The 10,033-nt window shown below is 42.0% G+C and overlaps 1 protein-coding gene across 5 annotated transcripts in view; it reads left to right on the forward strand.

The window, feature by feature from the left end:
• The window catches only part of TAF1 (TATA-box binding protein associated factor 1), a 29,436-nt gene extending 20,239 nt beyond the window's left edge, over positions 1-9,197 (forward strand). For 3 of the 5 annotated variants that reach the window (XM_048318906.1, XM_048318908.1, XM_048318910.1), the window contains 11 exons: positions 17-84; positions 479-601; positions 951-1,043; positions 1,120-1,204; positions 1,708-1,775; positions 1,854-1,970; positions 4,740-4,865; positions 6,154-6,252; positions 6,469-6,619; positions 7,346-7,523; positions 8,542-9,197. In XM_048318906.1, coding sequence (XP_048174863.1) covers positions 17-84; positions 479-601; positions 951-1,043; positions 1,120-1,204; positions 1,708-1,775; positions 1,854-1,970; positions 4,740-4,865; positions 6,154-6,252; positions 6,469-6,619; positions 7,346-7,523; positions 8,542-8,758 — 1,325 coding nt within the window. In that variant the 3' untranslated portion in view covers positions 8,759-9,197. The remainder of the gene's footprint in view (positions 1-16; positions 85-478; positions 602-950; positions 1,044-1,119; positions 1,205-1,707; positions 1,776-1,853; positions 1,971-4,739; positions 4,866-6,153; positions 6,253-6,468; positions 6,620-7,345; positions 7,524-8,541) is intronic. The other 2 variants (XM_048318907.1, XM_048318909.1) reach the window with 1 other exon arrangement.
• Positions 9,198-10,033: the final 836 nt, after the last annotated feature.

Genomic DNA, 10,033 nt, shown 5'->3' on the forward strand with positions numbered 1-10,033 from the left:
CTGTGTGTGTTTGCAGGGCCAAAGCACTCACTGACACAGATATCCCAGTCCATGCTGGACCTGTGTGATGAAAAGCTGAAAGAGGCAAGTCTTGTGAATGAGTTGTGGTCAGAACGGAGGGGAGGAGGGATGGTTGGGGTGGTTGAAGACTTTGAGGATAGAGGATGTGCGTAGGCTAAACACCCTGTTTTAGGGAGAGTAGTAGAAGATTAAGGGAACTCTTCCTCCCACCCCTGAAGGCATTTGAATTTTTACCATTTGAAACAGTTCCCGTGGGAGTTTTTCTGAAAAAAGCAGATGCTTGTTTCTTACTCTAGTTACTTTATCTTGTCTAGAGGCTTGTATCTTGGCTATTACCCTCTGTTATTTACAAGTGTTTCCATAAAAAGGTGCATGGGAGTCTCTCTGGGACAGAGTATCATGGTAGTACAGTTATTAGTCTAGGGTCAGCCGCTGATGTTCCCTACTTGTATTGCAGAAGGAAGATAAACTGGCTCGATTAGAAAAAGCAATTAATCCTCTCCTGGATGATGATGATCAAGTGGCCTTTTCCTTCATTTTGGATAACATTGTGACTCAAAAGATGATGGCAGTTCCAGATGTACGTAGCTTGAGTGACTGTGTGTGTGATGTGCAAAATGTGCTGATCTTGTTGTGGAGAAAACAGTGATATTAAATAGAAAAGCCTTCTGTAAAATTATTAGTTTGTATTATATGTTCCTACTGTCAAACAGATATCAACAGGCCTAGTTAAAAACCCAACTGGTAGATCTTTTCTCTGTGTCCCTCCTGAACCTAAATGATTGGAGTCAAGAGGTCTTGTTGTAAATACCTTAAATACATTGAGTGTTAATCAGTTCTGGAGACTTGTTTTATGACATTTGTAGCTCAAACTGTAGAAAATTCTACACAGAAGCTTTCTGAACCTGTCTGTTTTCTTTTTTTTCCAGTCTTGGCCATTTCACCATCCAGTTAATAAAAAGTTTGTGCCTGACTATTACAAGGTGATTGCAAATCCAATGGATCTGGAGACCATCCGCAAGGTGTGTTGCTTGAACTGAGCAGCTTCTTGAGAGGTGTTTAGACTTGCTCACTTACTGGGTGACAATTCTCTTCCAGAATATCTCCAAACACAAATACCAGAACAGGGAGACTTTCCTGGATGATGTTAACCTCATCCTTGCCAACAGCATTAAATACAATGGTAGGTGGTGGAAATAAGGCTTCAGCTACCTTTGGTACTTAAATTAATTCATCTGGGCACCTGTACAGCCAAAGTGTGTTGAAGCCCAAGGCTGTGAATCATGAACTTGATGATTGCTTTCCTTTCCTGAGAAAAGAGATGCTTAAACAGTGATGATTTCACTGTCACACAAAGCTTTATTACCATCTGGTGCAGGATGGGGCAGTTACATTTGGGGAGGATGTTCTTCTTGCTCAGTACACATCTCTGATCCAGTGATTTGTTTCTGGGAATTTCCTTGAGACAGACAGGGTCCAACCTTCCTGTGTCCTAAATCATACTTTTAGTGCTGGAATAAACTGGTTGTGCTATTTTAGCTGAATGTGAGCCCTGCTTTGTATTTCTCCTTACATCAGAAGGTGTGGGGATTTAGGGGCCTGTGTAACCAAAACGTGTCTTGCTGTCTCAGCAGCTGGAATTGAACAAACATCAGAATATATAAAGAGGTTTGTTTCTTACTACAGGGTCAGACAGCCAGTACACAAAAACAGCCCAGGAGATTGTAAACATCTGTTACCAGACTTTAGCTGAGGTATGTGGACAACTTTACTGGAATATTTACAGTTTGAATCTTCTGTTCTGCAACCTTAGCAAGCTTTTTTGTTCTTAGTATGATGAGCACCTGACTCAACTCGAGAGGGACATCTCTACTGCTAAGGAAGCAGCACTGGAGGAGGCAGATCTGGAAAGTCTTGATCCTATGACCCCTGGTCCCTACACTCCACAGGCAAGTGACCAAGCAAAGTTTCCACTTTCTTTGTTTTAGTTTCAATCTCCTGAGTGTTTGATCCCGAGGTTCTTCCTTGTTTAGTGTTCTCCATCTGTCTGCAGTTTGTCTTTTAGTGGAGTATCTTGTTGGATGGTGTGCTAACACTTATTTTTTAAGAATAAATATGAGAAGCAGTTCTGATGCTTCAGAGAGTGAGATACCTAAGACAAAGAGAGACATTTCCCAAGCTAATTGTAAAACTGGTCTGAAGGTGAGCTGTGTACAGTCAGGTACAGCTGAGTGTTGGTTGGAAGTTTGAGGACTGTGCAAGTGTAACGTTTGGAAACCCTCAGAAGACCAGCAGTGGACAGGTAAGGAGAACATGAGGACAAAACATGGATGTAGTGCTGAGAGGAATCCAGGGAGCTGTTTGGTAGTGGTATTGTTGGAAAGGCTCATTGCTGTAATGAAGAAACTGCCTGATATGGTCAGCAAAGTCCAGCTGTGCCCTCATTGCTGGGATTCTTTACATCTCTTTGTTCCAGTTCTAGTGGAAAATAACATCTTTTAACCTTTATCATTATTTTATAGCAGACAATTGTGTGGGTCAGGTATTTTCTATGTGTTACAGAGCAAGTTGGCAGCACAATCATGCTGGGCTGATTTTTCAGCGTTTACAGTTTGGAAAAGATTTATAAGCTACTTAGACCTTTTTTTTTTAATAATTCTTCTTACTTTGGGTTGTTTGGTTGTTTTTAAAAACATCAGTAAAAAACTTTCTCCAGGAATGACAAGTTAATTCATGAAAACTAAAATTATCTTTGGAATTTGCCTAAGAAAGCAGGGAATGTCATCCTACTGTCTGAGATGTAGCCTTTTGTTTATTTGGAAAAGTTCATAGGCCCTGGGAAAGATCTCTGTGTTGATAATTGAATGATCAAATGCAAATGGTATGGTATAGGAAGACAAACCAAAGCTTTCTTTGCAGTTGTTCATCCTAATTGTAGACCAATAATTTTTCAATTCTGTGCAAATGTGATGTAATTACATCTGGAAAGTTGCATTTAATTTTAGCAAAATCAGAGCAGAAAAGAAGGGCTTGAAGTTCAGCTACAATTTAAGATCTTATAAAGATTATTTTTAAGAGAAAAATGAGTTTAAAATTTGTTTAGGCAAGAAGTATACAAAGACTGTATGGCTGAGCCAGGATAGCAGGACACGGATGGGTTTGGGGCAATATTTAACACCCTCCCATGCAACTCTCCCAACAAAAAATCCCAAAATGTAGCATTTTAGGAGAGTGGAAAGTGTTTGCTAGAAATGATGATCAAATTCAACAGGGTGGGAATACTGAAATTGAGTATCATGGAAGAAGACCCTACCCATAGGAAGTACTGGGCTGCAAGAGAGTCTTTGGAGATGAGTTATTGAAATTACTTGTTGACATATTTCAAGAATTAAATGGAATCAATGGTTGTCCCAATACATCAGAGAGTGAGGGACAAAAATGCCATTCTCTTATCTGATGGTTTCCTTCCCAAGAGCGATATTACCTGGTCTGATTTTATTCCAAGTTGGTGATCAGAAGAGAGGAAAAGAGTCCTGAGCAGGGAGCTATCCTTGGTAAGAGGAGACAGCTCTCTGAGCTTCTCCCTTGAACTTGTCACCTGAAGGCCACCCTTTCCCTCTGCTTCTTGGCTGGAGGTACAGTCCCACTTCCCACACTCCCAAACTTGTCACAGGTGGCAGGTCTGGTGGAGATTGCTTGGCTTTAGTTCCCTTTATTTTAAATGCAGTTGTGACAGCCAACATTTATCTCCCCATATGGGTCTTCAGTGGTTGGACTCCAGGATATAAAAAGCAAATACAGCTGAGAGTTGTCTGTGCTTTACACATCTGTTTAAATTCTTATGAAGCCTTTTTTCCCTAATTTAAGAATTACTGCTGCTGTTCTTAAGACTTTCAGTATTGTCATGATCTATGAACCGTGTATTATAAGGGAATTTTATCAAAATCTTAATATGAAGTTCCTCCTTAGCTCTTCAGAGGTAAATCTGCATGCAAACTGCAGGTTGGCTTTTGGAACACTTTATCCAAATCCCCATTTTTTCTTGCTTGTGTCAGCTTTAGGGGTTGAGCCAGTGATTTACATAGGATTGATTGGAAGCTGAAGCTTTGCTATTTCATATGTGAGAGACTTCACCCAGTTCTGATTGGAGCATTTGGGGCTGCAACATCATTCCCATTGTAGGAAGTAAATGAAAAGGGCCATGCTGAGTCAGACCAAAGGTTGATGTAATCAAGTCTCCTGTCTCTGGCAGGGAACAGAAGTAGGTGGATGCAAACATGCAATGATTATTTTTACAGCAAGCCCTCTCTTCTGGAAATTGGCTATTCAGGCACCTTAAACTGGTGTTGCACCTGGATCGTTGTATTCATGAGCTGCTGAGAGGTCTATTCTCTACAAATTTATTGAATCCTTTTGAAGTCCATTTATGATTTTGGCCTCTGTAGAATAGCACTGTATAGAGGTACTGACTTCTACTTTAAAATCTGCTATTTGGCAAACTTGAAACCTGAGGTTGTGAGCCATTGCATTTACCATGTTTGTTCTTTATGAATAATTAGCTCATTTTGATTAATCAGTGTGTAATAATATAAACACCGTGCCAAAAAGATGCATTTTGCATTTAGTCCTGAAATCCCAGTCTTGCCTCTCAAGATACTGTTCTAGTCTCAGTTCAGTGCCTGAGAATGTTCTGTCTCCTGTTTCCACCTATACTTTAGCCACCAGATTTGTTTGATACCAGCACTTCCCTCAGTGTGTCCCATGGTGCTTCATTCTATCAAGATGAAAGCAATTTGTCTGCTATGGACACTCCCATCACTACCACAGGGAAGCGAGGAACTCAGGTCAGAATCCTCCATTTTCTCATCTGGTTGGGGAGTTGTCTTGTATGAGCAAATTACTAAAAGGAGGCAATGACTTTGTGGGAAACAGGTGACAAAGATCAGGTTTTCCTAGCAGAGGAGGGAATATCTTCAAAAAGTGATGATATTTCTTTCATTCTGACTGCTCTGAGGGAAAAGGAAAAAAAAATAAAGAGCACTGGGAATTGAAACACTGCAAAACAAAGAATAGAGAATTAAAAGCTGCAAAAGAATCTGCCTAAGGCCAGATATTTGTTTGCTTCACTACTTCTGCAAGTAGAAACCTGGTGACTCATGCTACAGAGGGTTAATATGCAATCCCTTGTTAATTCTGAGTAGGGAAATGGTGAAGGATATTCTACAGATTCAGAAGATCATAATTAGATTATTATATTAGATTATTATGGTCGCATCCAGTGACAATTAGGAGCTTGGAAGAGATGGTTGCCACTGCAGATACCTTATAGTTGTAAAAGGAAAAAAAAAAAGCAGACAGGTTAAAGGTATTAAATCACTATAAATGTTACAGTAACTACAGAATATTTTTCCTTAGTCTTTATTCTGTATTAAACAAAAAAAAAAAAGTTGAAGGAGAGAGAATAGCAGAAGGAGATGCAGTAATAGGATCATGAAAATAAATTACCAGGAGAATGAAGAATGTGAGGAGCCACAAGACTGAAGGTGGTACCAGAAAGACTGGTGAGAGCTATTCTGAACAATGCAAACAGAGATTGGTTATGAATAGTTCTGTCTAGTATGGTAGCCATCTGTAGCTTTGTGAATGCCTTCTAGATTTGGAAGTCTTCAAGATTTCTGTAGAAATTTATAGGTTTTGGGACAGAATCTGCATGTCCTCTTTATCTTGGACTCATGGGGACTGGGAGAAGAACAGGAAGAGAAGGACAAGAGAAGACTTGGTGGAAAATGCTGTATGGTTTTAAAATATATTATGAAAATAAGCACTTTTTAATGACCTAGTCCTATTTTCCAGAAATAACTAGTTAACACAGAACTCTGGTGCTGTAGGGCTGGAGATTCCCAGCTCAAGGATGAGCACATCAGGTAGAAGCGTGTGGAGACTGCTGTCTGATCTTGCAATAAAGAGAAAAAGGATCCTTGCTTCTGCGAGTGATGCACATGTATTTTCCTTTCTGTCTTTCCCTTCCTGTACTCCCACACCCACCTCTGGGGCCCAGGTGTCCCTTACACCCCCTGAGTGATGTCCAATAGTGCCTTCCTCAGTGCCATTGCTGTTTGTGTTCCTGTCCAGATGCGCCAGGGGCGAGGTCGGCTGGGCGAGGAAGACTCTGATGTAGATATTGAAGGCTTTGATGAGGATGATGATGGGAAGCCTAAAACTCCAGCCCCAGTGAGTATATTTACAGAAATCTCAGTCACTGTGTGTGCTGACTCTCAGGGTTGTCTGCTGTGTCTGCTGCCCTGAGACAGACTCTGAAATGCAGTTTGGAAATGTTAGCACTGTGAAATGAGGGAATGCTTCAGTGTGGACAGGGTGGGAAATCTGTGATAGAAGTTGCAGCATGCTGCTGGATGGATCTTCACCATCCCTGTTTGTATGACCCAGGAAGTCGAAGATGCAGATGGTGACCTTGCTGATGAAGAAGAAGGATCAGCCCAGCAGCCCCAGGCCAGTGTCCTCTATGAAGACCTGCTTATGTCTGATGGAGAGGATGATGATGATGGGAGTGATGAAGAGGGAGATAATCCTTTCTCGTGTAAGTGTCCTTTTCTGGTTGTTCATTAACCCAGCTGATCTCATGCTTCCATCACAAAAACATGCAGTAGAGAACAAAGGGGCAAGATGAGGAAACTAGGTGAACACAAATGGAACTGAAAACAAAAGTGGAATAGGAATGCTGTAAGTACAGACACAAAAGAAAGCAGAGTTAAGAGAAGATCTTGTTGACTGTATTTCATAAAGTGAAACTGCAAATGGTTCTGAAAACACTGTGAGTATGATTTGGTATGCAGAGCCAGGAATAGGCAGTCTAGTATAAGCACAGCATTTATTTTGATATGATAAAGGGTTATCAATGTTAAATGTAAAATGTTAATGTCAAAACAATGTTATCAAGAACTGGAAGAGGTGTACAGAGGTTATTCAGACTGTGTCTAGGTTTTACTACAATGCAGAAAAACTCATAGTGGTATTTAGTGACTCCTGAAAATTATTAGGGGGAGAAGAAGGGGAATTTTTCAGAGTAGACAAGACATAAGGCCTTTTTGAGTAATGGTGGTAATGAGATTGCTTTGGAATGACATCAGAATCGGGCACTCAGCGGGTGGTATCACCTCCCAGATACCTTTTCTGCTGCCTTGTGGAGACACAACTTTGTAAACCTTCCTTACAGTCAATACTGCAGCCTTTAAACACAGACAGTGGGTATGTAAGTGACAGAACAAACGTGTCAATTTGTGACCAAACATTGGTTCATTCACAGCTATCCAGCTGAGTGAGAGTGGCAGTGACTCAGATGTGGAGCCCAATGCAGTGAGACCCAAACAACCTCATGTTCTTCAAGAGAACACACGGATGGGCATGGACAATGAAGAAAGCATGATGTCCTATGAAGGAGACGGTGGGGAGACATCTCATGTTATGGAGGACAGCAATATCAGGTAATTAGAGCTGAGAATCCTGTTAAAATCCCTTCTCTTAAAGATTTTTGAAGTGTTCATCATAAAAACCTGAAGAATATCTCACATTTTTCTTAAAGTTATCTTGTGACTGTTCTTACTGTTGCAACCATAATTACCATTTATTCTTACTGACAGAAATTTGGGGTTGCTGTTAAGATTTTCACTAATAAAAATATCAGTTAAATTAAAAAAAAAACCCACCCAGTTCTTTCTTTTAAGTTAGATTATTTCCTGTACATAGTGGGTTTTGATGGCAGGACAAATAAAGGTTTTTACAAGCTGTCTCAAACTACAAGATGTCTTTGAAGTTCAAAGATGATTTTGAAGATTAACTTTTTTTTCCCCTCTAAGAAAAAGCATATCCTGACTTGCAACTGCTTAGTTGAAGTCCAAAAGTATAGGAATATGATATTCTGTATTTTGGAAGGCATTCCATCATTAGAAAATTAAAAGTACAACAATAACAACTTTATTTTTTTGCATTCGAGAGAACAGCAACCTACTCTCCCTTCTCTGGACATTCTGTAGAGTATAAGTATTTGATTCTCCGTTCTTCTACTTGTGGAATTCAGTTCTTTAGTGCCATTATTGATATTTGCCTAATAAATCACAGACATCAGAGCTGATAGGTTGTGCTGGCAGGCAATGGTCAGTCCAGCCCAGGACCTTGACAAGAGTCAGCAGGAAGTGCTAGAGAAGATGAGAATGGGCTGAAAACAGTCCTGCACTTTCTGTCAGCAGAGAAGGTGACAGAAGGTGTTGGAGCAATCTGTTTTTCCTGCCCTGAGTGTATCAGAGTGGGGTAGAGATAATGGAATTGTTTCATTGAAGAACTGGGTGTTTTAAAAATTTTATTTTAAAAACCTGGCCAGTGACAGAATTGAAGTGCACAGTGGTTCCTAGTGCTCACAGGACTTCAAGCCAATCCTTACAGCAGCTAAATACAGAATTGTTGGTATCAGCAGCTCATTTGAAATTACTCTCTTTTTTCTTCTAGTTATGGCAGCTACGAAGAACCAGACCCAAAGTCCAACACAAGAGACACGAGTTTCAGCAGCATTGGAGGGTATGAGATCTCAGAAGAGGAGGAGGAGGAAGAACAGCAGCGCTCTGGGCCAAGTGTGTTAAGTCAGGTCCATCTGTCTGAGGATGAGGAGGACAGCGAGGACTTTCACTCCATTGCAGGAGACAGTGACCTGGACTCAGATGAATGAACTCCCTTCCCTGAGATGATGGTCATCCTGGGCCACTCTTGGCTCTTGAACTTCTCTTGTCCCAGTTTGGCATAAGGAACTGTGTAGTGTGGACTGTGTTAACAAGATTTTTTTTTTTTTTGGATATAATATTTTAATTGATTATAAAACATGTTATATGAATGAGTAAATGGTGAAAAATGAGCTTTAGACAAGCATGTCCTGCTGAAGCCTTGGCTCGTTGTAGCCTGTACTGGCTCCAGAATCCCAATACAGTTTTGTATGGTTTGTTCTTCAGTCTTTATAGATGTAAAGTAATTCCTCAGAAATACTGGCTTGTTTAGATACATGCATGTCTGTCAGGAAAAAACACTTGCTCAGAATGAAATACTTGGTGTTGATAAACAACTGTAAGGCAATTTTCATTTCATAAAGGGGAACTTTTTCTCTGGGACCACAACTACAGTGTCTGATGTCTCACCCTTAAGTGGTTTTGGGAACTGCCTAATTATTACCAATACTTCAGAAACAGCTGCCCTCCTTTTTCTTTGAGTTGCAATTACTTCCAGAAACCAGAATTTGGTAATATGAGCCTTTAGGAAGGTGCACGATTCACCGGAGCCTGCTAATTTTCAGTGCCCCGGGGCAGCTTTGTGCAGACCCCGGGGTTCCGTATGGAGTCCTGGCGTGTGGCTGACGGAGCTCATGGAAATAGAGCAGGAATGGGGATACAGACGCCTGTGCTGCTGTTTCTCTGTACACCGGTGCGGCCGGAGCCCGGTGAATGAGTGCAGGTACACGGTGAGCGCTGGTGCCCGGAGGGCGCAGGTGCCCTGTGACTGAGCTCTGCTGTGCCGGTGTTTGAGCTCCGCTCTCCCGGTGTTTGAGCTCCGCTCTCCCGGTGAGCCCCGATGTGCCGGTGTTTGAGCTCCGCTCTCCCGGTGAGCTCTGCTGTCCCAGTGTTTGAGCTCCGATGTCCCGGTGTTTGAGCTCCGCTTTCCCGGTGTTTGAGCTCCGCTTTCCCGGTGTTTGAGCTCCGCTCTCCCGGTGTTTGAGCTCCGCTCTCCCGGTGTTTGAGCTCCGCTCTCCCGGTGAGCTCCGCTGTGCCGGTGTTTGAGCTCCGATGTCCCAGTGTTTGAGCCCCGATGTCCCGGTGTTTGAGCTCCGCTCTCCCGGTGAGCGCCGATGTCCCGGTGTTTGAGCTCCGATGTCCCGGTGTTTGAGCTCCGCTCTCCCGGTGAGCGCCGATGTCCCGGTGTTTGAGCGCCGATGTCCCGGTGTTTGAGCCCCGATGTC

This window comes from Corvus hawaiiensis, chromosome 14 (assembly GCF_020740725.1).
Source record: "Corvus hawaiiensis isolate bCorHaw1 chromosome 14, bCorHaw1.pri.cur, whole genome shotgun sequence".
In the NCBI taxonomy this organism is placed as follows: domain Eukaryota; kingdom Metazoa; phylum Chordata; class Aves; order Passeriformes; family Corvidae; genus Corvus; species Corvus hawaiiensis.